General features: G+C 43.0%; 1 protein-coding gene across 5 annotated transcripts; it reads right to left on the reverse strand.

Annotated features, from left to right (window-relative positions):
- Window positions 1–8,735: 8,735 nt before the first annotated feature.
- SGO1 (shugoshin 1) lies at window positions 8,736–25,072 on the reverse strand. Of its 5 annotated transcripts, none has more exons than XM_005297055.5 (10): window positions 24,885–25,072; window positions 22,197–22,345; window positions 21,917–22,113; window positions 19,905–20,009; window positions 17,729–17,796; window positions 16,478–16,644; window positions 15,041–15,901; window positions 12,585–12,764; window positions 9,724–9,910; window positions 8,736–9,503 (listed from the first exon to the last, which is right to left on the reverse strand). In XM_005297055.5, the coding sequence occupies exons 2-10, from the start codon at window positions 22,336–22,338 to the stop codon at window positions 9,362–9,364; spliced, it is 2,049 nt and encodes a 682-aa protein (XP_005297112.2). In that variant the 5' UTR covers window positions 22,339–22,345; window positions 24,885–25,072; the 3' UTR covers window positions 8,736–9,361. The 5 variants fall into 5 exon arrangements, with proteins under 5 accessions (XP_005297112.2, XP_023963051.2, XP_023963058.2 ...); XM_024107283.3 differs by having other exon boundaries at window positions 24,806–24,946; XM_024107290.3 differs by having other exon boundaries at window positions 24,818–24,940.
- Window positions 25,073–25,851: the final 779 nt, after the last annotated feature.

Consider the following 25,851-nt stretch of genomic DNA (forward strand, 5'->3'; position numbering starts at 1 on the left):
TTATCAAGCTGTAACATTTGCATAACATCCTTAACAAATATTCCAGAGATGATGATAATGGCTATATACATTAAACCAAGGAAGACAGTCACATGATAACAATTCCACTTAATACCTGACTCATGAGCCATCCAGGGAGGATAGAATTGTGGGAGAGACTGCTAGCAGAAAAGAAAAGAAATTTTCCATTCTGCAGCCCAGCATCTCCCGCAATTGTGGGTATCTGGTACAAGTGAGCAAACAGATTTAGGGAGGGTTATGAAGCAAAAGTTTGTCAGAAAAGAAACACTCCACTTTTTCTGTGAGCTCGCTTATCTCTGGGCCAGCAACTGCAGCACCTTCCTGCAGGTCCTCTGAAGACAGAAGATCGATCTTGTGCTTAAAGAAGGTGTTAGCTGTGGACCAAGTGGCCACTTTGCAAATTTTCAATGGTGACACACTTGGTTGTTCCAACTATGAGGTTGCTCAGAATGTCCTAGAGCATATCTTCATCCCTTCTGGGACAGGAACCTCTAATGATCTGTAGGCTTCCACAATATATAGTCCACCTAGCAACAGAGAACTTGGAAGTTCTGATTCCCTGGCATTTCAGGTGAAAGAATACAACCAGGAGCCTGATCTTGTGGCTTCTGGACACCTGAGAGAATGTGTCAACACTCTTCTGACCTCTAAGGTATGCCACTCCTTTTCAGTTGGATGTTATGGTTTTGGATAGAACGAAGGAAGTATATGTCTTCGGAAGAAAGGATTCTGGTGTTCTGAGCACCACTTTGTCCTCATGGATCATGCAGTAAGGCTCCTGTCTAGATAAGGCTGCCAGCTCAGACACTTGCTTGGTGGACATAACAGCTACTAAGGAACAAATCTTAATGGATAAATAGGCCAACACTCAAGTCAGAAGCTCAAAGAGATGACTTGTCAGAACCTTTAAAACTAGTGGAAGGTCCCATTTTGGGAAGAGTGGTCTGATTGATGATCTAGCTTTGGACTGCTTGAAGGAATCTGGCTAGATGTGGATTGTCTGCCAGGGAGCCAGAGGATTCTGCAATTGCACACTACTAACAGACACCTGACAAATAATGGTACTGGGCTGAAGGCATCTGTCTAAGCCTTCTTGAAGAAAATCCAGAATGGTTGAAATTACAGACTTCTGGGATTTGCACTGTGCTCTTGGCACCAGTTGTTGAATCTGGACCAGACAGAGGAATACACTTTTAGTATCTATATTCTCCTAGACGAAAGCAATATCTTAATGACTATGAAGGACAGACTAAGACCTTCTAGTCACTAGTGGTCCCCTCTCAATATGCAAGCTTAGCTGAAGCCGGTTTGGGTCTAGATGAAAAGGACCTTGAGAGAGGATGTCCTGTTTCCAGTGGGGCTCCAATATCAGCTCTATCCATTCTGAGAGCCAGTCTCCTCGACCAATGGGGAGTTATCAGTATCACTATCGCGCGTCCTCACTTTGTTTTCTCAACTACCTTCCACAGTATGGGAAAGGGTGGAAACTTGTAAAGTAGGCTCTGCAGCCAACTGTGCAATATGGCATCTGTCACCATGCAGCTGGAGTCTGCTGCCCTTGTGAAGTATTTTGGCCTCTTAGTGTTCATACGATTCCCAAATAGGTTGGTTGAAGGAAGACCGAATGTCTGAACAATGAGCTTGAAAATCTCCTCCTTGAGGCACCACTCTGAGTTGTTGACCCTGTGTCTGTTGAGCCAGTCTGCTTTTGGTTCAGTTCTGCTATAATATGGATTGCTCAGTGGGGAAAGGAGGAACTGTTCTGCCCACCTCATTATTGCTGTTGCTTCTGCGTGTGATGTGGGACTTCTTGTTCCCCTTGGCTGTGTAAATATGACTGCAGTCATCTTGTCTGCTTGAACCAGCATGTGGTTCCCCCTTAAGGTGGGCTGGAACCTTTGCAGGCCTACTTTGAAAACTCTCAGCTCTGGGAGGTTTATGCTGTGAACGCTTTCTTCCTTGTTCCCGATGGCCTGGGCTGTTTGGGTCTGTGCAGCCCTCCAGGCTGATGTTCATTGCGAGAAATTGGACTATAGAATCTTGACGGCAGATGGACATGCCTTTGTGACATTGTCGTAGGCTGACAGCCATTGTAAAGAGTTGAACATCTGTGTTGGAACCCGTACTTGATCTTTCATGTGTTCTGGGGAGTGGTCCCACACCTTTGGTATGAAGTCTTGAAGACTGTGATGTGTGATTATACTCATGAATGATCCCAGTGCATGACACCAGGAGTCCTAGTAGCTGTAGACATAGGACTATGGTATGGTTCCTACAGTTCTGGAGAAAGAAAATAAATTATTGGATGGAACCAGAGAACTTTTCTTCGCACTCATGATGAAGCTGAGCCTGGAGGAGATATGTGGCCCTGTGTGCCATTGACTGCAATTGAGCTCTGATCAGGATGTCATCCAGGAAGGGGTTCAGGTTACCGGTAATTCCCTGGAACCTGAGTCTTGCTATTACCACCACCACCATCTCTGTAAAAATCCTGGGGGCCAAGGACAGGCTAAATGCAAGTGTTCAGTAGTGATGAAGTTTCCTGCTGTAGGTGATTCTCATCAGCTGAGAATATACGTCCGCTGAGGTCGAGAAGTTCTAGTACAGGAGATGGCATGGTAGAGGTCAGGGGCTTCAGCTATGCTTCATATTCTTCATCCACTTATTGAGACTTTTGGGGTCAAAAATGGCTCTATCCCCAATCCCCATGCACTTCTGTACAATGAAGATGGAGGAGAGCCCTGAAAACCTTTCTTCTGACAGAATTTTATCACTCCCCTATCCAGAAGATGACAGATTTCTGTTTGTATCAGATTATTTTATGGGGTTATTGGAACTGGATGACTTGATGAAAAAGATGGGGTGGAGATGGCAGCTTATGGAAGTATCCCTGGCCCACTATTTCCCTGACTGACTTGTCTGTGGACAATTAGAACTATTCCTCTAAGAAATGGGAAGTCCTATGGCTATGTCAAGAATTGTTGGAGATGCTGGGTGACAGTTTTTCATTATTTGGGTCGCTTCTCACTAAGATGCTAGATTATAAATTGTAATGTCTATTGAACCCAGAAGCCTCTCCAAAAGCTGGCTGTTTAGTTACTAAGTCTATATTTACTGCATCTTCTCCAACTAAAGGCATCCCTTTTACAAATAAAAAATCCATCTGTAGGGGCTATGAGCATATTCTGTTTAACTCCCTACAATCCTATAGAGAAACAGTGGCAATCTTAGGTGTAGGCAGAACTGGGCTTCTTACTCCAGTAATGGAAATTTACAAGAGCTGGTCCTATATTCAAAAGATATCTTAGAATAGATGTTTTAATTCAGTAGCTATTGCTTTCATATACACATAGTTCTGCATTAAAAATTAATACTTGGTGTATACTTTGCCCACTTACTGTGAGACTTCTCAAGTTCTGCTAGCCCCATCCTCCTTGGTGGATTTGGCAGACAAACTTTTTAAAAGTGAATACCCCACCCCTATGGTATCAGAATTCCATGATGAGGAAGACCATCCTCTGCCTGGCTAGTGGCAGCTTTGCAACTACAGCTGTATTGGGAGAAAGTGGCAGCTGCAAATTTTTAGTAAAGTGAAATGAGCAGGTAGGAAAGTACGTTTCTGTTTGGCTAGATTTTTCTGTAAAACCCTGTTAAAAGGAAAACAGCAACTTTTGCAGGAAAAAAAAAAAAGGTAATACAGGAGTTGCATAATGAGAAAAGCTTTGCACATTTTACATCTTCATTTTAAAAAAAAATTGTTCCTCCTAAGCAAGGAACCTCCTTTTAGCTCCCACCAATACACAGAAGTCAGAATTAACCAATGGCAGCTGCCGAAGTGGACTACTACAGTTTACTCCCATCTGTGTAAGTTGTGCTGAACTGTGTTACCAGCCTGGCTAAAAATCATGTGTTACCAATCAACTTTCATACCCATTGTCTTACTGTTATTTTGACTATGTAAATGGAGCTTAATATTGGAAAAAAATGCATCTGAAGACTGAACATTGTTACTCATATACCTTATCCAGTATTTTTGGTTTGACTTGCACAGTTTAGCTGTATACTAACTCTACTTCTTTCACGTGGAATTTAAAATGCCAACAGCTGGAGTCATGGCAAGAAGCTTTTTAACATTTTCTTTACCACCTCTGAGCCAGGGCATGGCTACAGTAGAGAATTTACAGCGATGCAGCTGCCCTGATGCAGCTGTGTCTCTGTAAGCTAATATAGCTTCTCTCAGCCAACGGGAGAAAGCTGTCCCATCAGCTTAACTTCTCCAGCCCCCACAAGTGGCAGAAGCTACGTCGGCGGGAGAAGCAGTCCCACTGACATAAGCGCCGACGTGAACAGCGCTATGTCAGTGTAAGTTATGTCGTTCTGGGAGGTATTCACCCCCCCCCCCCCCGAGCAATACAAGTTATGCTGCCATAAGCTGTAGTGCAGACATAACCTTACTGAGGGTACGTCTACAGTATGAAATTAATTCGAACTTATTCTATTCAAATTTTCGGAAGCCATTTTATACATTTGGTGGTGTGTGTCCCCACTAAAATGTATGAATTCGGCGGAGTGTGTCCACAGTAACAAGACTAGCATTGACTGTCGGAGCGGTGCACTGTGGGAAGCTATCCCACAGTCCCTGTTGCCCATTGGAATAGTGGGTTAAGCTCCCAGTGCATGATAGGGCAAAAACATTCTTGCGGGTGTTTCTGGATGCGTGCTGTCACTTGCTCCTCCCTCCGTGAAAGCTACATCAGACGCCATACTGCCAGCAGATGGTGCAGTACGGTGCACTGCCTGTCTCCTGGTACTATGAATCCACTTTGCATGTCCTCTTGTCTTTCTATCTACTCTTTTATCTAACCATTTCCCGCCTTTTTTCAGCTACCGTGAACCGAGCAGCACAGCTTTCGCCGCAAACTCTGCTCTCCCGCTCTTGCATCGCTAGCTAATTTTTCTATGCTGTCTGTCCTGGGCTCGCGTGGAAGCTATAGAAGGCAACAATTCCCCGCCATTTTTCAGCCATCATGAACTGAACCACACAGCTTCTGCTGCAAACTCTGCTCACGCTTCCGCTGCAAACTCTGCTCTCCCGCTCTTGCAGCTCTAGCAAGCTTCCCAACTCCAAGAAAGCTACAGAAGACAACCATTTACCATCTTGAACTGAACAGCTCTCCTACGTTTCATGCCCTTTTTTCAGGATTACCTGTGCAGGCACCATAGCGCGGCAAGTATGGAGCCTGCTCAGATCTCCGCTGCAGTTTTGACCATTATAAATACCTCGCACATTATCCAGCAGTATGTGCAGTACCTGCAAAACTGGGCAAGGAAGCAACAACAGTGCGATTACTATACTGATGAGGACATGGACACAGACATTCCTAGAAGCATGGCATATGGCGATTGGGAGATCATGGTGGTCTCGGGCTAGGTTCATGCCATGGAACGCTGATTCTGGTGGGACCGCATAGTGTTGCAGGTCTGGGATGATTCCTAGTGGTTGCGAAACTTTCGTATGCGTAGGGCCACTTTCATGGAACTTTGTGACTTGCTGTCCCCTGCCCTGAAGTGCAAAGACACCAAAATGAGAGCAGCCCTCACAGTTGAGAAGCGAGTAGCGATAGCCCTGTAGAAGCTTGCAACGTCAGACTGCTACCGGGCATCAATTTGTAGTGGGCAAATTTACTGTGGGGGCTGCTGTGATCCAAGTTGCCAGGGCAATGAAAGACCTGGTGATATCAAGGGTAGTGACTCTGGGAAATTTGCAGGTCATAGTGGATGGCTTTGTTGAAATGGGATTCCCTAACTGTGGTGGGGTGATAGACAGAACCCATATCGCTATCTTGGCACTGGAGCACCAAGCCACTGAGTACATAAACCGAAAGGGGTACTTTTCAATGCTGCTGCAAGCACTGGTGGATCACAAGGGATGTTTCACCAACATCAATGTGGGATGGCCAGGAAAGGTGCATGACGCTCGCATCTTCAGGAACTCTGGTCTGTTTGAACAGCTGCAGGAAGGGACTTACTTCCCAGACCAGAAAATTACTGTTGGGGATGTTGAAATGCCTATGGGTATCCTCAGGGACCCAGCCCATCCCTTAATGCCATGGCTCATGAAGCCGTACACAGGCACCCTGGACAGTAGTAAGGAATAGTTCAACTATAGGCTGAGCAAGTGCAGAATGGTGGTAGAATGTGCTTTTGGATGTTTGAAAGTGCGCTGGCGCAGTTCACTGACTCAGTTACACCTCAGCACAACCAGTATTCCAATTGTAATTGCTGCTTGTTGTGTGCTCCACAATATCTGTGAGAGTAAGTGGGAGACGTTTATGGCGGGGTGGGAGGTTGAGGCAACTCGCCTGGCGGCCAATTTCGTACAGCCAGACACCAGGGCAATTAGAAGAGTGCAGCAGGCTGCGCATCAGAGAAGCTTTGAAAGCCAGTTTCATGACTGGCCAGGGTACGGTGTGACAGTTGTGTTTGTTTCTCTTGAAGTTACCCCCCCCATATATATATATATGAAAGGAAATAAAGTCTAAATTGTTTAAAAACTGTTTTTATTATTTGTTGCACAACACATTGAGAGGGTAGACTGGGGGAGGGCGGGGTATTGGGTTAGGGGGGTGGAGGAGGAGGAGGAGGGAAGGATAAGTACAGGAACCAAATCAAAAGTTTGCATATTGCAGCTTTCTGCTGCTTGGGTGATCCTCTGGGGTTGAGTGTGTGGGTCCCCATAGCCTCCCCCCCTCTCGTGTTCTTGGGCGTCTGGGTGAGGAGGCTATGGAACTTGGGAAGGAGGGAGCACGGTTATACAGGGGCTGCAGTGGCAGTCTGTGGTCTTGCTGCCTTTCTCGCATTAGATCCACCATACAGCAGAGCATGTCAGTTTGCTCCACCACAAGCTTGATCATAGCATCCTGCCTGCTCTCATCGCGTGTGTACCTCCTCTCTTCGTGTTCCTGTAATGCTTTACGGGATTCTGCAATTGTTTGCCTCCACGCATTCAGCTGGGCCCTATCAGTGTGGGAGGACTGCATGAGCTCGGCGAACATGTCGTCCCGAGTTCATTTTTTCCACCTTCTAATCTGGACCAGCCTCTGGGACGGAGTAGACAGGGGCTACGTTGAAACATTTGCACCTGCAGGAGGAGAAAAAGGGAGGGTAGTATTTTAAAAGATACATTTCAGAGAACAAAGGGGACACTTTGGTGTGAGTAAGCCATCACACACAGCCGGGCAACAGAATTCAGCTTGCAGGCAGCCTAGGGGCACGCGGGGTTCTGTTTCTTCTACGTTAATTTCAATGTTTTCAAATGGATGGGCCCCTTTTCCCATAACAAGCAATGCCTGGTGGGTTTGCCATATAAAAGGAGGGCCTGCGGGCTCTCTGGGATGATCGCTTCACACATCCCCACCCTCCCTCCCCCACACACGGCTCCGATGAGGCTCTGAGCAGGGATGAGCCCTTTAAACTAAATGCGAACAGCCCAGCGCAGCTGGGTTTCCCCACCGCATGGCTCCACTCAGGCTCTCACTCACCAGAAGTACTTCTTCAGGGTCATGGTCTGGGAGTCTGCCTTGGGAGTGGGGGGAGGCTATTGGCTCCAGCCTTAAGAATAGTTCCTGGCTAGGGCGGAAAACGGATTCCCTACTTGCCGCCTGTGCATGGTCCTCCTCCTCACTCCATGCAACTCCCTCCTTGAAGGTGTCCACGGACAGTGGTGGGGTAGTGGTGGCATCACCTCCCATAATTGCATGCAGCTCATGGTAGAAGCAGAATGTATGGGGCTGTGACCCAGAGCGCCCATTCGCCTCCCTGGCTTTTTGGTACGCTTGCCTGAGCTCCATGATTTTTGTATGACACTGCTATGTGTCCCTGGAGTAGCCTCTTTCCGTCATAGCACTAGAGACTTTAGCGTACATATTTGCGTTCCTTTTTTTGGAACGTATTTCTGTCATAACAGCCTCGTCTCCCCAACATGCGATGAGATCCAGTACTTCCTGTTCAGACCATGCTGGAGCTCGTCTGCGAATCCGGGACTCTGTGATCTCCTGTGATGGTGGACTCTGCATGGTCACCTGTGATGGTGACCAAACAGGAAATGAAATTCAAAAGTTCCCAGGGCTTTTCTTGTCCATCTGGCTAGTGCATCGGAGTTGAGAGTGTTGTCCAGAACGATCACAAGGGAGCATTCTGGGATAGCTCCCGGAAGCCAATAACGTCAAATTGCGTCCACAATACCTTTAACCTGGGATTGCAATCTTGATTTGCTGAGGTGGAGTACAGAAATCGGATTAAAGAGCCCTTTAAATCGAAAAAACCAGTTTGGTCGTGTGGATGGAATCTTTTTTTTTTTTTTTATTAACTCGGCTAATTCCGAAATAACAGACTAGTGTAGACCAAACCTAAGGGTTTGTCTCCACTACCGTTGGGATCGACGTTGTGGTGATCAATCCACCTGGGGTCGATTTAAATCGACAGCTGATCACTCTCCCATCGACTCTAGTACTCCACCAGAATGAGAAGAGTAAGTGGAGTCTATGGGAGAGTTTCTCTCGTCGACCCTGCAGTAAGTAGCTCTAAGCTATGATTACCTGAGTTACGCTACTAACGTAACTCAAATTGTGTAGCTTAATCTGACTTTTCCCCATAGTGTAGACCTGCCCTTAGACTGAAACCATTGCAGTTAGAATGTAAGTTCTCTACAAGACTTTATAAAATCTAAAAGTTTTATTATACATTTCAACATTAGTAGACTACAGCTTTGTATAAGTAACAAGACAGCTGTACAAACTTGCTCACTTAAAATTGTAATCTAATTCCAAGATTTACTATAATTCAGCTCTATCAAGTGAGGGGTTACAATAAGCAGGGACTGACAAATCTAGTAATCAGTCAAATAATTCACATAGTGCTTTCTTTTTATACCAGAGATTCTCAACATGCCTTCAGATAATGGACTTCACAGTGGAGTTCAGGAATCGAAGAGTTTAAATAGAAACTATTGCTGGGTAGCAAGACTGCTTTTATAACGAACAAGCACAATAACAGTTACTCCTTACTCTATTAAATTCATGATCTTAAAGTGTTTTAGATGTATTCATCTGAGCCCTATTGAAACTCCCATGGAATCTAAATTTAAAATAGTCTATAATTATCACTGCCTACCCAAATATACAGTTAGATTTCCCTGGTACACAGGACAGAGACTGAGCAAGACATTATTCTTATGGCATAACGGTAATGTGAAATTTTGACAAGTGTCAAATTACATAGCAAATTTGTTAACTAAATGTTCTTTGCCTCAGAACTCCACAAGGGGGTGCAAAAGGGCTTCTCAACGACATCCAACAAATGCCTCATTGTATTTGGACAGAGATTCCTTTTTAACAGAACTGTGTTTAGAATCTTTTTTCTGCTTGAAAATTGGAGAGTTCAGAAAACACATATCTGTAAACGGATCTCCTCTTCTGAGCTTCCTGTCAAAATAATTTAGAAAAAAGTTATTCTTGCACAGCTTTAGATGTAACACAATGTAGTTTTCAGCTAAAAAGTTACATTTAACAATCTTACTTGAGCAATTCAAATGATTAAAGTTCTCACCAAAGCCTTTATTTCCTATCAAATAAAATCCTAAATCCACCTTCTTGTAAAAAATTTTTTAGTACATTAAACTGGACAATAAAATAAGATACTAACCCGCTGATACTTGGTTCCTTGTAATTCACATTAATAGTACATCTGCGTTTGTGGCTGGGAATTCCTATTTTTTCATCAATACATAAAAATGGATGAGAGATTCTACTTTTTGTACCAGACGATGAAGAGATGTTGGTGACATCACAGAGATGAAGACGAGATGTCTGAGAAGCCTCAGGTTTCCCTGCTGAAAGAATTGAATGGATACTTTTTTGCATTGCTATGCTACCCGTTATTTGTTACACAGTACTTATTGAGACAAGGATCAAAAGTTTTGCCCGGGGAAAAAAAAAATCAATGTAGTTTTGTCTAATAAAGGGATCTATTCCCTAAATCAGAAGGAGTGTGGGGCAGACCAAATTCCTCTGTTCTCAAGAAAAACTACTGCTTTGAGAGCAGCAAAGCAAAGTTCCAACTTGACAACATCACAAAGTGCTTCAAACCTTGTCCAGGATGAACTACACCTCTACCCCAATATAACGCGACCCGATATAACACGGTAAAGCAGCGCTCCAGGGGGCTGGGGCTGCGCGCTCTGACGGATCAAAGCAAGTTTGATATAACGCAGTTTCACCTATAACGTGGTAAGATTTTTTGGCTCCCGGGGACAGCGTTATATCAGGGTAGAGGTGTACCTCTAAAGGAAAACAGAGAGCAATTTCATTTCCATACCCATTCAAACCTTAGCCTTAAGTGCTAGTAAACCATGTTAGTTCTGGAGACATCTATCAATTAAACCAATGATTCTCAAACTTTAGCAACCCCAGAACCCCCATTTTGATGTAAAAATTTTCAGAGACCCCCAAGCCTCCTCGCTCACCCCTTCCCTGCCCTCTTTCCTGAGGCCCCACCCCTACTCACTCCATCCCCTAGACTCTGAAAGCAGCACAGCCCCGAAACTTGTGCAGCCAGGGGAGGTACCCAAAGGTGGGTCTGATCTTTCCCCACCTGAGGTAAACGCTGCCTGGCTGGAGCCTGCATCCCAACCCCCTGCCCCAGCCTGCACCTAAGCTCCCTCTCCGAGCCCTCACCCCTCCTGCCCACCCCACCAGACTCCGGGGAGATTTCTGGAGGTGTAGGTGGATCTGATCTCCCCTGTGCTGCTGGGAACCTTCATAGCTTGCAGCAGCCAGAGCTTCTTGCAGCTGGGGGAGATACCCAGAGGTGGGTCTGATCTCCCCCAAGAGAGCAGCTGTGCAGGGGAAGAAGTCGTCCTGTCCCTCCCCAGCCCGGCGGACTAGCAGCTGGAGCCCAGTGAACAGTAGGTGCTCCTGGCTGGCTCCCCTCTAATAGCTTGATTTCATGGTCTGTGACGTGTTTTTTCATGGCCATGAATTTGGTAGGGCCCTAATTATCACCATGCACCTTGTTAAACTGTTCCAATTCAGTTACCCTATTAAAACTTCACCCCTTATTTCTAATTTGAATTTGTCTAGCTGCAGCTTCCAACCATAGGCTCTTGTTATGCCTTCTTCTGATAGATTAAAGAACCACCTATCTGAAACTTCTTCCCCCCAGTAGGTAGGTAGACAGTGAACAAGTCACTTCAACCTTCTGTTGGATGTATTAAATAGATAAAGCTTAAAGTCTTTCGGTGTAGGTCATGTTTTCCAGACTTCTAATAATTTTTAGCTCTTTTCTCAATCCTTTCCAGTCTTTAAACATCATTTTGGAAGTGTGGACACCAAAATTGAACTCAGGAGTCCATTGCTGGTCTCATTAATTCCATATTCAGAAATAATACTACCTTTCTCTCATTCTACTTGATATGTCCCTGATAGAACAGCCAAAGATCACAGCAGCCTTCTTAACTACAGCATTGCACTGGAAGCTCATGTTCTTCTGGCTATCACATGACCCCTTAATGCTTATCAGAGTCACTGCATTCTAGGATATAGTTTCCCATCATAAGTGTGACCTAGTCTTTTTTCCTAGATGGATAACCTTGCATTTGGTGGTATTAACACATGTTCAAATGAGCCCACCTTACCAAGCAATTGAGATCACTCTGCATAATTGACCCGTCTCCCTCATTATTTACCCCTTCACCAACTTGTGTGTCATCTGCAAATTTTACCACCAATGATCTTATTCTTCTTTCAGATCATCCATACAGACATTGAACGACAGTGGGCCAATAACAGATTGCCATGGAAAACTATTAGCAATGCTCCCTTTGGATGATGATTTGCCAGTTACAATTACATTTTGAGACTTAGCAATTAATATAAATTACCTGATTTTGTATATAGTACTAATTTTTAATCAGAATGTCACACAGGACTACATAAAATGGCTTACAGAAGTCTTAAGTATATTATATCAAAGATACCTTTAATCAATAAGTTTGTAAACTCATTGAAAATATCAAGTTTGTTTTATGGCAAACAGGCCCTGTCACACCATGTTGCTTGGCATTAGTTATGTTACCATTCTTTACTAATTGCATTCCATATTAGCCTTTCCATGACTTTGCCCAGGATCAATGTCAGGTTAACCTACCCAGGTCATCCCTTTAATTCTTTTTAAATATTGACACGTTTGCCTGTTTCTCTGGCACTTCCACAGTAAGCAACGATTTGTTAAAAATCAACATCGGGGGTTTTAGAACTTCAACTTCAACAGGATACTTGCAACCAAACTGATCATACAGCACCAACTACTAACTGATGTGGGGGCATTCAAGAGCATTACCTTTAAAAAAGAATAATGGAACTCCAGGGATTTTTGTTTTGTGGTTGTACAGCACCTAACACAATTGAGTCAGTGACCAGAGCTCATAGGTGCTACAGTGACATAAACTAGTCAGAGATGGCAAGAAGCAAGCAACAAAAAAATAAAACCCAAACAAACAAAAGTACCTTTAGCAAAATTGCAATATATATTTCCAGAGGAAGAATTCTTATCTACTTTTGGTACAGTATCCATAGCACATAGAAGAGAATGTGATTTTACTTCATCTAATTTCATCACAGTGCTTGATTGAATGTTGATTTTCCTGATCATGGAGGTACTATCCACTGGAGTATTTTCAACAGTGCCTGCAATTTTAAACAGATTTTTAGAACCACCACTGGGTTGTGCACTTTATCAGTTTTTTATATGGAAAATTTGACAGTACACATATTCCCCCTACATCAGTAAAGTATGTAAAATATTACATTGTTTATGTATAAAATTAGAATACAATTTTTCATGCATTTAGATTAACTGTTATAAGGGAAGCTGCAATGAGTAAAGGGGGACACTAAATTTAGTGTAGTCAATTTTAAAAAAGTATCAGAGGGGTAGCCGTGTTAGTCTGAATCTGTAAAAAGCAACAGAGGGTCCTGTGGCACCTTTGAGACTAACAGAAGTACTGGGAGCATAAGCTTTCGTGGGTAAGAACCTCACTTCTTCAGATGCAAGACGTAAGGTTCTTACCCACGAAAGCTTATGCTCCCAGTACTTCTGTTAGTCTCAAAGGTGCCCCAGGACCCTCTGTTGAATTTTAAAAAAGGAATTTCAGCTACTATACCCTACTCTGGAATCTCCCTGTTAATTTGAGTTTGACAAATACTGTCAAAGAAAGTAAAAAAAAAAAAAAAAAAATAAGTGCCCCCAAAATTTCCTTAATGAAATCAAGATTGCTTAGTAGTGCTTTGTGCCTGTCCCAAACCTCAAGTCATCTACACTCTGAAAGGAAGTGTAGGAAGGAAATACAAAGTTAAAGTAAATGACACCCCTGAAACGTAACCCTAACTCTGCTGTCCCTGAGAGATGCCCCAACATGCCAACAACACAATCCTTTGTATCCCCCTTGTTCCAGCCCAAGACCAACCTCTTAATCCCCTTCCCTACCATCCATTCCCACTTATCCCATCTTCCCTTAATGCCACAGTCCTGCTCCACTTCCCCTTCAACGTGTTCTTCCTTACTCCAGAACCCCCCTATAGTCCCTAGATCTGCACCAAAAAAGTTATGAGAATCTGGAAATGTTATGAGCTGTTCATATTAGAGGAGCTGTGTATAAGGAACCTCTTTACCAAGCAACCCTGCAGCTGCTTTCCTTTAATCACACTCAGTTCCATTGGCCATGATGATTACATTACGCTAACTGCTTATTGTAATCTTTCATATTACCTCAATTTAATTAATGCTAATTTCCTTGACAATACTTCTAAAGTAAAATCACAGTCCACATGTGGCTTTTAGAGCACTTTAAAATATCACTCAAAACAGAAATTTTGGTCTCATGGCAAAATTTCCAAAAGGAGCCCCTGCAGAATGAGGCAGTGAGCAAGGAACATACACAACCCACATTCTCTAAAGGCTGCCAAGGGTAGAGCTCTCAGTGCTTGGGTATAGCTATGGTTCAATGATCACAGCATGTCTCCTTGAGCCACTCAATTACTGTGACAATAGTCTGCCTGGAAATTTTTTGATTGGTGGTAAAGGTTTAGTCTTCCTGCACATGCATGTTTTATTCTCTTTGTTTTGAGCTAATCACACTCGAACTCAGAATTCCTAGCTTAATTTTGAATATCTTCAGTATAACCCACCCAAAGGACACTGCGTGCCATGCAATAACTGAGATAAATCCTGAGTGGCTAAACTCAGTTTGGGGATGATTAGAGCCATAGTTTGAGGAGCCCTATGTGTGTGCAAAAAATATTAGAACCAGGGTGATTTTTAAAAATGCTTTAAGAAGGGGAGGGGGGATTCTGTATCTCAGGAACCCCTTGCTCAAATGACTTCAAATCTGGACCACCAACCCTACCCTGCAACCAAATGAGGCAGAGTAAATTTCAAGAGAATCCAAGTAAGTAAGTGGATTTTAGCATTTAGTAGAGTCCTCTTTTAAACAGAAAACAACATGCACATTTAAGTGAAACCAGAGCTATTGCTCTCCTGTAATTGAAAGATACTGTAATTACTCTATTATAGTAACAATAGTAGGTAAAGAAAGAAGTCTGATTTTTTATAAGCTGATGGTATCCTGTTAAGGTCTTTAATTTTCTATAAAAAAATATTGCCTCCTGATTTCCCTCATCCCCAAAACGCCTTCAAAAACATTTGATTTGGGGAAAATTAAGTGCCACCGAGAAATACATTAACTCAGTTAAAAGGAAATTAAGAAAGTGCACGTTAAAACTACAACTTATCTCATGGGAGAAATGTTGACATTTACAAAAATGCATCATATGAAATTTATTTCAATAACTTAATAGTTTTAAATGCTTTTAAAAATTTAGCTTGTTTAATTGACTAAAACAGTGATAAACCACTACTATATAGAAAAAAAAATTGCAAAATGCTTTCCAGAAAGGTCACTTACTGATAGATTTTTCATTTGATGTAGTATTCTTAGTCTCTTTTTCATTACTGGTTTTCTGTTGCTGGTACACCACAGATCTTTTAGATCGTGGTCTTGTATGGACTGGACTTCCATCATTTTTGCACTGTGAGCTCTTCCTGTATTTTGCTTTACTCCTGTAAGGCACATACAGGCTGTCATCAGAATTCTCTTCTGAATCACTTGCTTCACTGCTGTGTGTTTTGGATTCAGATGTATCCTTTCTTTCATCCACGTCACGGTCACAATCATTCATCTTGTTTTGTCGGAAAGGTGTGATATGGACATTCTCCTCAAACTGAAAATCATAAGCTTTATTGGAGCCAACTGATAAATCCAGTTTCGCTTTGGAAGTTTGTTCTGCCTGGCTTCTCTGTCTTTTTGATCTTGTTCTGGAAGTCTTTTTACTTCCTTCCAATTTTCCTTTTTGTACTTTCTCTCTTCTTGTTTGAGAGTCTTCTCTGCTTTTAAGCTGAATTTGTTTAAGTTTAGGTTCTGCAACTGAGCAGTTCAATTCAGTCAATGTATCTGCCTGATCCAACATTGGCTTCATGTTCATCTTATTTTCATTCAGTTGAGAAAGATTTGGCTCTATATTTTCTATATTACCTTTCTCTAGACTTCCCTCAAGTCTAGTTTCATCCTGTTTACAAAATTCTCTGGTCAAATAAGCCCTTTCTGAATGGTCTAGATTATGCACATGAATTTTCCTGTTTGAACAGTGATGCCTGGTAGATACAGTTTTTGGTAAGGTATTACCAACTTGCCTATCCTCTTCATCTAAAAGAGTATTTTCCAGGTTGGCCTCTAGGTTGTCCAGATGAAAATCAGATCTTTGTCCTTCTGGATAAAAAAGATGATACATGTCAAATTAAATGTTATTGGACCTGGAGGTGTTTAATTTGTTGGCAATTTTAGGCTTTTAACAAAGATGAACAATCTTAGAATTTTCTACAGGCAAGTATGAACCATGACATAAGGGACAACCAAAGTAATCCCTTGAACACAGCCTCAAAAAAGTAATTCATAGCTGGACTTAGACTATAATATATATAGTATATAATGCCTTTTGTCTGGTGAAAAAAGTTTCCCTGGAACCTAACCCCCCCCCCCATTTACATTAATACTTATGGGGAAATTGGATTCATTTAACATCGTTTTGATTAAAGTAGCATTTTTCAGGAACATAACTATAACGTTAAGCGAGGAGTTACTGTATATGACCTGAGCAGCATACCAGTTTAACTGTACCCAATCAGGGTCAGAATTTTGCAAGAGAAAAATCAGAAGCAGGAAAAGAAAGATGATGGTTTAAGGAATCACTTTCAAAATCCTTAATTATGTTTTGAAAGTTACTTTCATCTGCTACTTCAATTTTAGGAGGATGAACCATCGCTAGTTGAACCTGGGTTTAGTTACCTGTGTTTGTTGCCATTTTCTTAACTGAAGTGGTATTTTTAAAGGTCTGCCAGGAATCTGACATAGAATAAGATGCATTGTTTGTATCAGTATTATTCTCTATTTCATTTCCAAGCATTTCGCCTTCTAGGCTAGCATCTGCAACAAGAACACGTGTAGGAAGTCCCCTAGGAACAAGAGTTGGAGTTTATGTATTAATCATACATTTTAAGATAATTATTTTTATTTGATTATTTTAGCAGCTTCCTCCCCTTAATTCCTACTACAAAGATATTTTGTAACAATCTGAAAAAGTATTTCCCACTGCAATTCTGTATGAAACACTAACCCTCTAGTTTGAGAACTACATCAAGGAGGTATGTCTTTGAATTTAAAATTAAACTCTTGCACATTCTTTAACTTGAAAGTTTTAAGTCCATTTCTACCATCGTATTCTGCTACCAATATGAGAATTTATCTACTTATAAAAGTGATGAGTTTTTTACAATGACTAACACTGGCAAAATGTATCTTTATCTCTAGAAAATGCTTCTGGAAGAGTGGTAACTGGAGTTCGAGTGCTAACTTGGTGATATGTACAGGACTGTGGGTAACTTCATTCTAAAGTCTATTTGTAAACATTTCAGATTGCTCTTGAAAACCTGACTGCTGCATCTTTTCACACTACTATGTCTAATGAACAATTTCTTAAATTGAAATTATTTTTTGTGGATGAAGGAGAAAGGAGTTCTGTTGAAATATAATAAAGATGTAATTATGAACTGGTCTAGTAGTACGTTATGTTGCTATGTAGGGATTCAGGTAGAGTTTCTGAGCTCATGTTGTGCCCTGGGATAACCGATATTGAGTACATTTAGAAGCAGTAGACCTTCTCCCAAGAGCTAAGTGTTGAGCAGAGCAAATGCTTCTAGATGTTCCAAGAGTAGTTTTCCTCAGATCTGGATTTTTGGGGGTGGGAATAGGAAAATTTGGGGCAGATGGTTTTTGGAGAGAAAATCCACTGAGCATCCTGGAAAGACTCCCCACCTCCACAAAAAAGTGACATTTTCATTGGCCAAACATATAAACAGGACTCCAAAAACCAAGATTTTGCTTCAAAACAGGCATTAATGGCAATGTACAGATACATTCTGTCAAACATCACTGCTTATCCCTCATCATTATTTCATGAGCAAACAGAAGGATGCTGATAAGTAGTTACTATAGTAGGCTTTACAAAGAAAAATTAATGCATTAAAAAAAAGCACTTACAGAGAACCAGCTTGTCTTAAAATACTGGAGTCGTCATCTTCAAGAACTGAGGGATACATCCTCTTGTTCTGTAGTCAGAACAAATCATACTGTGATGAAGTGGTAATATATAGATTGTTACAAAACTCTAGCAGACCTATGAGTTAAAGGAACACCTCGACCTTGAAAAATCACATTTCTGCCTGAAAATGTTGTACATATAGTTACATGTAACACACATTACTATAATTCATAGACATGAGCATAGAATTCCCGGTTTCTTTGCTTTGCATATTTGACAGCTTCTTGTGGATGATTAGTTTCACTGTTTCTCTCTTGTTGAAAAAAACTCAGACTTCAAACAGAGAAGCCTTTAATTTTTTTTTATAAGAACTTTTAAAAAAATTAGGATACATGATTTAAAAGATACTAGAATATCAAAATTAATTCTGAAAAAATTATGTTTGTGTTCTTTTAAGACAGAATTTTCTTTTTGGTTATAAATTCGGTTTAATACTGTGCCATCTTTTACAAACCGCCTTTGTTAAAGCTTGTTATACAAGCTGTCAGCCTAGAAGTGTATATTTTTAAACAACAAATAGCTTAATGTTAAATGGTATTTTAGTAATCAAGTAATTAGAACAAATGATGACTGATTTCAATGTTTTTCCTTCCAGCTTTTGGACAACAGGAAAGCTACAAACATAATGGGCCAAATGTGGCACTAGATTTTTTAAACAGATCATGCCTTTAGGATGTTTGTGGAGGGAAAGTGATGAAGAATTTGTCATAAAAAAGAAACTAAACTGTCAAAAATTGCGAATTCAGATGGGCAAGTTTTCAAAGTTGGTGACAGGCACCCGTGAGGGGGGAAAAAAATAGTGTGCATATAGTCTGTGCCTATATACTTTTTCTGAAACTGGAAATCAGATAAATATCTATGCATGCACTTATAAAACCAAGGTTTTGTAGCATACATGCTGCATCTCACTTGGAAAATTTAACTGAAAGTTTAAAATTTACCTAACAAGAGAAAATTTTCTGAGAATGAAGATTTAGAAAAACCTAGAATCCAAAGAGATGTGCAGTATCCCTCCACATAACAATTTTAGAAATGTCAAACTAAAAACGTGGGAGTAAGATCTTGACTGCTATGTTATTGTAATAGTTTGTAGCTCTATAAACTTGTAAAAAACAGTCATAACAGATTGCCATCCATTTTTAATAGTGGTTCATATCCTTTTGGATAATAGAATTTAAGTATTTGGCAAAATCTCTCTTAAAATGGGCTAAAGGGAGAAAACACACTGAATATGCATTAAAATATGCATATAACAGTCTTAAGTAATTGCATATCTTTATTTACTGTACTTCCATATCACCTTATCCTCTGCACTGTTTCTCTTTGCAAAGGATTTTGAGATCTACAAGTGAAAAGGACTGATAAAGAGTTAAGAATTATTACAGCTCTACCCCAATATAACGCTGTCCTCAGGAGCCAAAAAATCTTACCGCGTTATAGGTGAAACCATGTTATATCGAATTTGCTTTGATCCGCCAGAGTGCGCAGCCCTGCCCCCCCCGGAGCATTGCTTTACCGCATTATATCCGAATTCGCATTATATTGCGTCGCGTTATATCGGGGTAGAGGTGTATTTTGTTTGTAGACTATAACCGCGTTTAAAAGAGAACTGGATAAATTCATGGTGGTTAAGTCCATTAATGGCTATTAGCCAAGATGGGTAAGGAATGGCGTCCCTAGCCTCTGTTTGTCAAAGGATGGAGATGGATGGCAGGAGAGAGATCACTTGATCATTGCCTGTTAGGTTCACTCCCTCTGGGGCACCTGGCATTGGCCACTGTCGGTAGATAGGATACTGGGCTAGATGGACCTTTGGTCTGACCCAATACGGCCGTTCTTATGATAAGTTCTGCCTCATATCTACAATTACACTGTACGCGCCGCAGGACAATGACTGTCTAACTTATCTGTCTAAAAAACACCTAACATCCTGTGGGTGTTGAATTAATAAGGGGTGGGATTTTTGTAAGCACCAAAAGTGACTTAGGAACACAGGTCCCCCTGAAAGCTAATGGGACTTATGCAAAGTCACTTTTAAAAAACCTATCCAAGAACCAAAAAACTACAATGCACAAAAATACATGCAAATCTAAGAAAAATACAGGCTGGACTTACAAGATCAGTGGAACACAAATCCTGAGCTGGACCAAGAAGATCAGCTGTATCGAGTAGGTTTTTAGCAACTTTTGAAACAATCTTGCTCAAGATCAACAATCTGGTCTAATGGAAGGAGAAGAGCAAACAATTTCACTCTAATTCATTCAAAATAAGCAATGTAGCACTCTCTCTTGTACTATTAGGTTACTTCTCTCTTTTTTAATTGTACCATGTGTACTATGCTAAACAAAGAAAAGAGAAAATAACCAAACAGAAGAGAATCAGTTGCAGCTTGCAGAAGAAGAGTAAATTTTTTTTCATGCAAAAAAATTAGTTTCACAGTATTTTCACTGAAAACCCAAAATCAAAATTTTTTCACAGGGGGGAAAAAAAATGTCCTGACTTGCTCTATTAATGCTGGTACTAAGGTAAGTAAAAAAGACTTTTATAAATATGTATGAAGTTGAATAGTATTAAAAGGGGTGGGGAAAACAGAAAAGTAAAGATATTTAGACAGCTACGAAATACCTGAAACCATTATAACAATTAGAGCTGCCTGAAAGTGAATTTCTGGTTTGGGAGAAATGTAGACATTTTTAATTGTTTTTTTTCTGGTTTTCTTTGGAACAAAATTTTCTTTTTGAAATGTCCACAAACTAGAAATTTAAAAAAACATTTCATTTTAGAAACACCAATACATATGGTGGTTCTGAAACAGAGTATGTTCCTGGAACCCAGGGCCTGCTGCCTGAAATTGACATGGTTCTTGTTGTTTTCACCTTGCTGGTAAAACTAACAAGAACAGTTTCAGTCAACATCTCCCGGAGTCCGCTGATCTGGGGCAGCCCTACCATGAAGTGCAGGGTTTCCAAATTCCTGGGCCAGCTAGAGAATTTGGAAGCGGTGGGGTTGCCTGGCCAGAGCAGTCCACACGCCACAGCAGTCCCAGAGCTGTGGACCATGGAAGCTAGTCCCAGGACTTCCAAGCTCCATCACAGATAGCCTTGAAATCCTGGCATGGCATGCTGCCTTGGAACTTTGGACCCTGGAAACTTGAGATCCCCAACGGTGGGGCAGCCCACATTAGTGGGGCTCCCTTGGAGCCACAGATCCTGGAAGTCGTTAGGTCCATGACCCTTGGACAGTCTGCATGGCAAGGCTGACCTGGAGCTGTGGATCCTCTAGAAACCCTGGAGCAGTCCACATGACAGGACTGCCACAGACCGCATCCCGCTAAGCTGGGTTCCATTGGAACTCTGCCTGTGATTTGATGGAAGTTCACTGAAACTGTACCATATTTGCAAACCTTTTGTGTTCAAGAAATCGGTGTTTTCCAATTGAATTGTTTTGTCAGAAGTTTTCTAACAACAATGGCTAAGGATACAATTTAGTCACAGAGGTCACAGATTCACCTCCATGACTTCTTCGATTTCAGCCCCTGCTATGGCCACCAGCTGTTGTGGCTGGAGCTGTCAGCCCCCACGGGTTATTTTTAGTAAAAGTCACGGACGTCCATGAATTTTTGATTATTGCCCGCAACCTGTCCATGACTTTTACTAAAAATAACTGAGAAAAAATCTTAACCTTAACAATAGTTTTTGATAACTCATTCAAATTGAGTTAGTTGTGTAAAACCAGCTCATAGATTATGGTGACTTGGCTAACTTTCAAACAGGGGTGATAAACAACGTATCAAAGTGTGGAAAGAGATGAGAGAGAAATATCAAAAGGATGGGTTACCTTTAATTGGAGTTGCAGGGTGCTAAGCACTTCTGAAAAAGTTGGGCCATTTATATAGGTGCCTAAATAAGGATTTATGAACCTAATTTCAGGCACCTATTTTTGAAAATCCTGACCTTAGTTTTTGAAATCCTTTCACAGATGTACACACTTTGGAGCCAGATTCTATCTAATAAATAAATGTGGTTCCAACTGATTTTAACTGGAGTCCTTCACAGTGGGCACAATTCAGCCTTTCAAAGTTCAACCTATTTCTTACTAGAATAAAGATGTCATTGCAATGAAAATACCTCAACAGGTTCTTTCACTTGCTGTGAGCTAAGTTTTCTTTGTAAAACAAATATCTGAAACTTCAGAGACTGATACTCTTTCTTTAAATGCAGAATGATATCTTGGGCTTCTTTCATTTTGGCTTTTTCCTCTTGCAAAGCTAGAGCTAGTGCGCGATTGTTTGCTTGCAAGCTTTTCAGTTGCACCGAACTGTTGGCTGTAAGAAAATAAACAATACTTAGAAATGATAAAAACCAAGCTTATGGAAAAATTGTGAAACAAAATAGTAAAGAATCTTACTTGCTATTTTGCATGTTATAGGCAAGACCTGGTTTGTTTTACCCAACTTTGCCCATTTTTGATTTCTTTTCTCTTTCATTCGTTCTTTTATATTGTCCAGACTGTCCTTAAAGGACCTTTTCAAGCATTTTTCTCCACCCATCTTCTACCTAAGGAAAGGTACGTGCAAAGAACTGATTACAATATTTCAGAATATGTACTTGCAAGCAGCGGTTTATGACGTCCTGCACTACGAAAAAATCCATTCTAGCTGAATCAATTTTACAAATGAGTTCAGATAATAGATTCCTCAACACAGACACAGCTATATTTATAAGATGTGAGATTTAGCACTGTTATTAAGATCTAAATATAGTTAGCAGACTTTAGGAGACACTTGAAAAACAGTGACTTTTAGCTTCACTGAAAAATGTTGTGCCTACTATTGCTACAAATAGTAGCCTGAGAGTACTACAGAGAGGTTTTTTGTTTGTTTGTTTTTTACACTTTTTGCATTTGACAACAATAAGAATGGCCATACTGGGTCAGACCCAAGGTCCATCTAGCCCAGTATCCTGTCTTCGCCACAATTAAACACCTGCAGCTGGTCCAGGTCTGCTGAATTCAGGTTTGAGCTCAGGCTAAGGCAGTGGTCCCCAAACTGTGGGGCACAGAGGAACATTCGGGGGAGAGAGGGAGAGGGCCAGGGGAGCCCAGACCCGCTCTGCCCCCAGCTCCTGGCCATAGTTCCGCTCCTGGCCTCGCCCCCAGCCTCTGGCTCCGGGCTTAGGCTCTGCACCTGACTGTGTCACTGCAGCTCTGCTGCCAGCCACAGTCCCAACCTCAGCCTCCAGCCCTGAGTGCAGCTTCACTCCCGGCCCCAACCTCAGGTTGCAGCCCTGCTGTCAGCCCGGGCTCCTGACTGCAGCTCCTGGGGGTGGGGGATGCAGACAGATCACATTACAGGTAAGGGGGGGGAGCACAGTGTAAAAAGTTTGGAGACCATTGGGCTAAGGGGTTGTTTAACTGTAGTGTAAATGTTCAGGACTGAGATCCTCCCCTCTCACGGGTACCCTGGGGATACATCTATATTGGAAAAAAACCACTGGCTGTCAGCTTCTGACACTGGGTCTACGGACTTTGGCTCAGGCTATGGCACTAAAAATAGCAGTGTAGACGTTCCTGCTTGGCCTCCAAAACCCAGCAAAGTGAATGGGTCTGAGGCCTGAGCTGGAACAACAACATTGCTATTTTTAGCGCCAGAGTGCAAACCCAAGCCTGTTGACCTGGGCTCTAGACTCTCTGCTGGGGCAAGGTTTTTTTTATTTTTATTTTTTTTCTTCCAGTGTAGTTGTACCCCTAAAAGAGAGTGGTAGAGTAAAACTGAAAAAGCAGCTTATGGCTCTGTGCACTGAAAGGAGGAGTGTGCTTATGATCAGTAAAAAACAAAAAACAAAAAAAAAAAAAACAGGAGTACTTGTGGCACCTTAGAGACTAACAAATTTATTAGAGCATAAGCTTTCGTGGACTACAGCCCACTTCTTGCGGATACAGACTAACACGGCTGCTACTCTGAAACTTATGATCAGTGAAGCTGAGCATATTTGATGGTGGTCTTGGGAGAGAGAAGGAAAACCTTGAATTTCTTATTTAAAAATGAGGGCAAGCTAGTTCAAGTGCATGATAAGAAAATTTATTTTTTCAAAAATGAGTCAATTAAAATGCATTGACAGTGCCTCTTTATGCATGAGAGCGCAACATGCAGTGGGGAAGGAGGTCAGAGGAGCAGCTACCAGCTTTGGTTGATTTTCTCCAAAGGGTATAGCTACACTGTATCCTAAACCCCGTCTGTGGGACCCAGGCTTGCAGAGTTTGTTTCCAAGCCCACGCTTGAGTGTCCACATTGCATTGTACACCTGGGTTCACGATTGCTGGACCTGGGTCTCACAACCATGCTAATACATCCATCCCGCATTACACAGACCTTCTCACTCCGGGCTGCAGCTAGACCTACCACCACACGCTACAAAATGACAGGGCTTGGATCTGAGTCACGCAGGGGCACTCAGGCTCTGCCCCTCCGCCCCAGTAGAGTGCTAAGACCCCAGGTCAGCTTGATGTGTGTGGAAGGAGGGGACTTGGGCTAGTGGGAGCCGGGCTCAGTGCGCAGCGCCGGATATCCACCCCCAAAGCTAGAGAGGAGCCTGGAGTCCCCGTGAAGCAGCCCCCGTGTATCGAAGAGGGGCTCGGAGCGCAGGGCCCCTCCCTTCTCGGGGCAGCTCTGGACGAGACCAAACGCTGGACAACTGGCGCACGCCGCAAGCGAAGCCGTGAGCGCCCGTCACGGCCTGTCCCGGCTGCGCCCCGACTTCCCAAGCGCTCCCGGGGCCAGGCGTTAGGGCGGGACACGCTACGTCTCCGCGCCCGGGCCGAGTTTAACCCGCCCCGCCAACCCGCTTCCCCCACGGGCCCGGGCAGAGACTAGAGCTTTGGCCTGCCCGTGGGGTTACAGGAAGCGAATCCCCGGGCCACCGGCCCTTCCCCCGCATACCGGGCCCCATCCACCGGCCCTTCCCCCGCATACCGGGCCCCCCCGCCCGCTCGGCCCGCGCAGCAGCAGCGCCACTAACCCCGGCCCGCACCCGTATGGCACCGGCCGCCGCTTCTTGCTCATTCGCGCGCGCGCTCCTGTTTATCTCCGAATCTGACCTCAACGGACTCCGGCGCTTAGACCGTTGGCTCCTGCCTCGCTTCCGGAATCTTCCTAGTTCGAAATTCTCCGCTTCCTCCGCCCATTGGCTGGACAAGCTATGCGTGACGTCATCGCGCAACCGGGTGCGGCGAACTTGCCAATGTTGCTGTTATCATCCGGGTTCTTCTGCTCGGCTGCCGTCGCCTCTTGGTGCTCCTCCCCATGGTTGAGTACGACCTCCTCGGCGCTCCCAAGAGCCTCGCTGCCACTGCTACGTACGTGATACGTTGGAATCCCGGCGCGGCTGTGGTCGGCGGTTCAAGGTGGCTGACCCTGCGTCAAGGCCCTGGCACCAGCAGCTACTCACAGAGCCTAGCCCGCAGGTGGCTCACTACCCTGTTTCCCCGAAAATAAGACATCCTCCGAAAATAAGGCCTACTTACAGTTTTGCCTCTCGTTGTAATATAAGGCATCCCCCCGATAATAAGACCTCCCCGATAATAAGGCATCCACCGATAATAAGGCATTTTTCATTTCTGAAAAATAAGACATCCCCTGAAAATAAGACCTAGCGCATCTTTGGGAGCAAAAATTAATATAAGACACTGTCTTATTTTCGGGGAAACAGGGTAGCTCCTGCCCTGTCCCCTCAGCACTTAGCCCTGCCCTGCGTGCCCCCCTTCAGACCCTTCCTGCCCTGCTCTCTCTCCAAATCGTCCCTGCCCTGCACCTCTCCAGACCCTCCCTGTCCCCCCTACGATCTCTCCAAATTCTCCCTGCCCCCACACTACCCAGCCCTGGTGTGCACCCCTCCAGACCCTCCCTGCCCTGCACCTTCAGTACTCAGCCCTGGTCTGCCCTGCACTCCTCCAGACCCTCCCTGTCCTGCCCGCTCTCTCTCCAAATCCTCTCTGCCCTGCCCCCACAGTATCCAGCCCTGGTCTGCACAGTTCCAGATCCTCCCTGCCCTGCAGCCTCCGTACC

This window comes from Chrysemys picta, chromosome 2 (assembly GCF_011386835.1).
Source record: "Chrysemys picta bellii isolate R12L10 chromosome 2, ASM1138683v2, whole genome shotgun sequence".
Classification (NCBI taxonomy): Eukaryota; Metazoa; Chordata; order Testudines; family Emydidae; genus Chrysemys; species Chrysemys picta.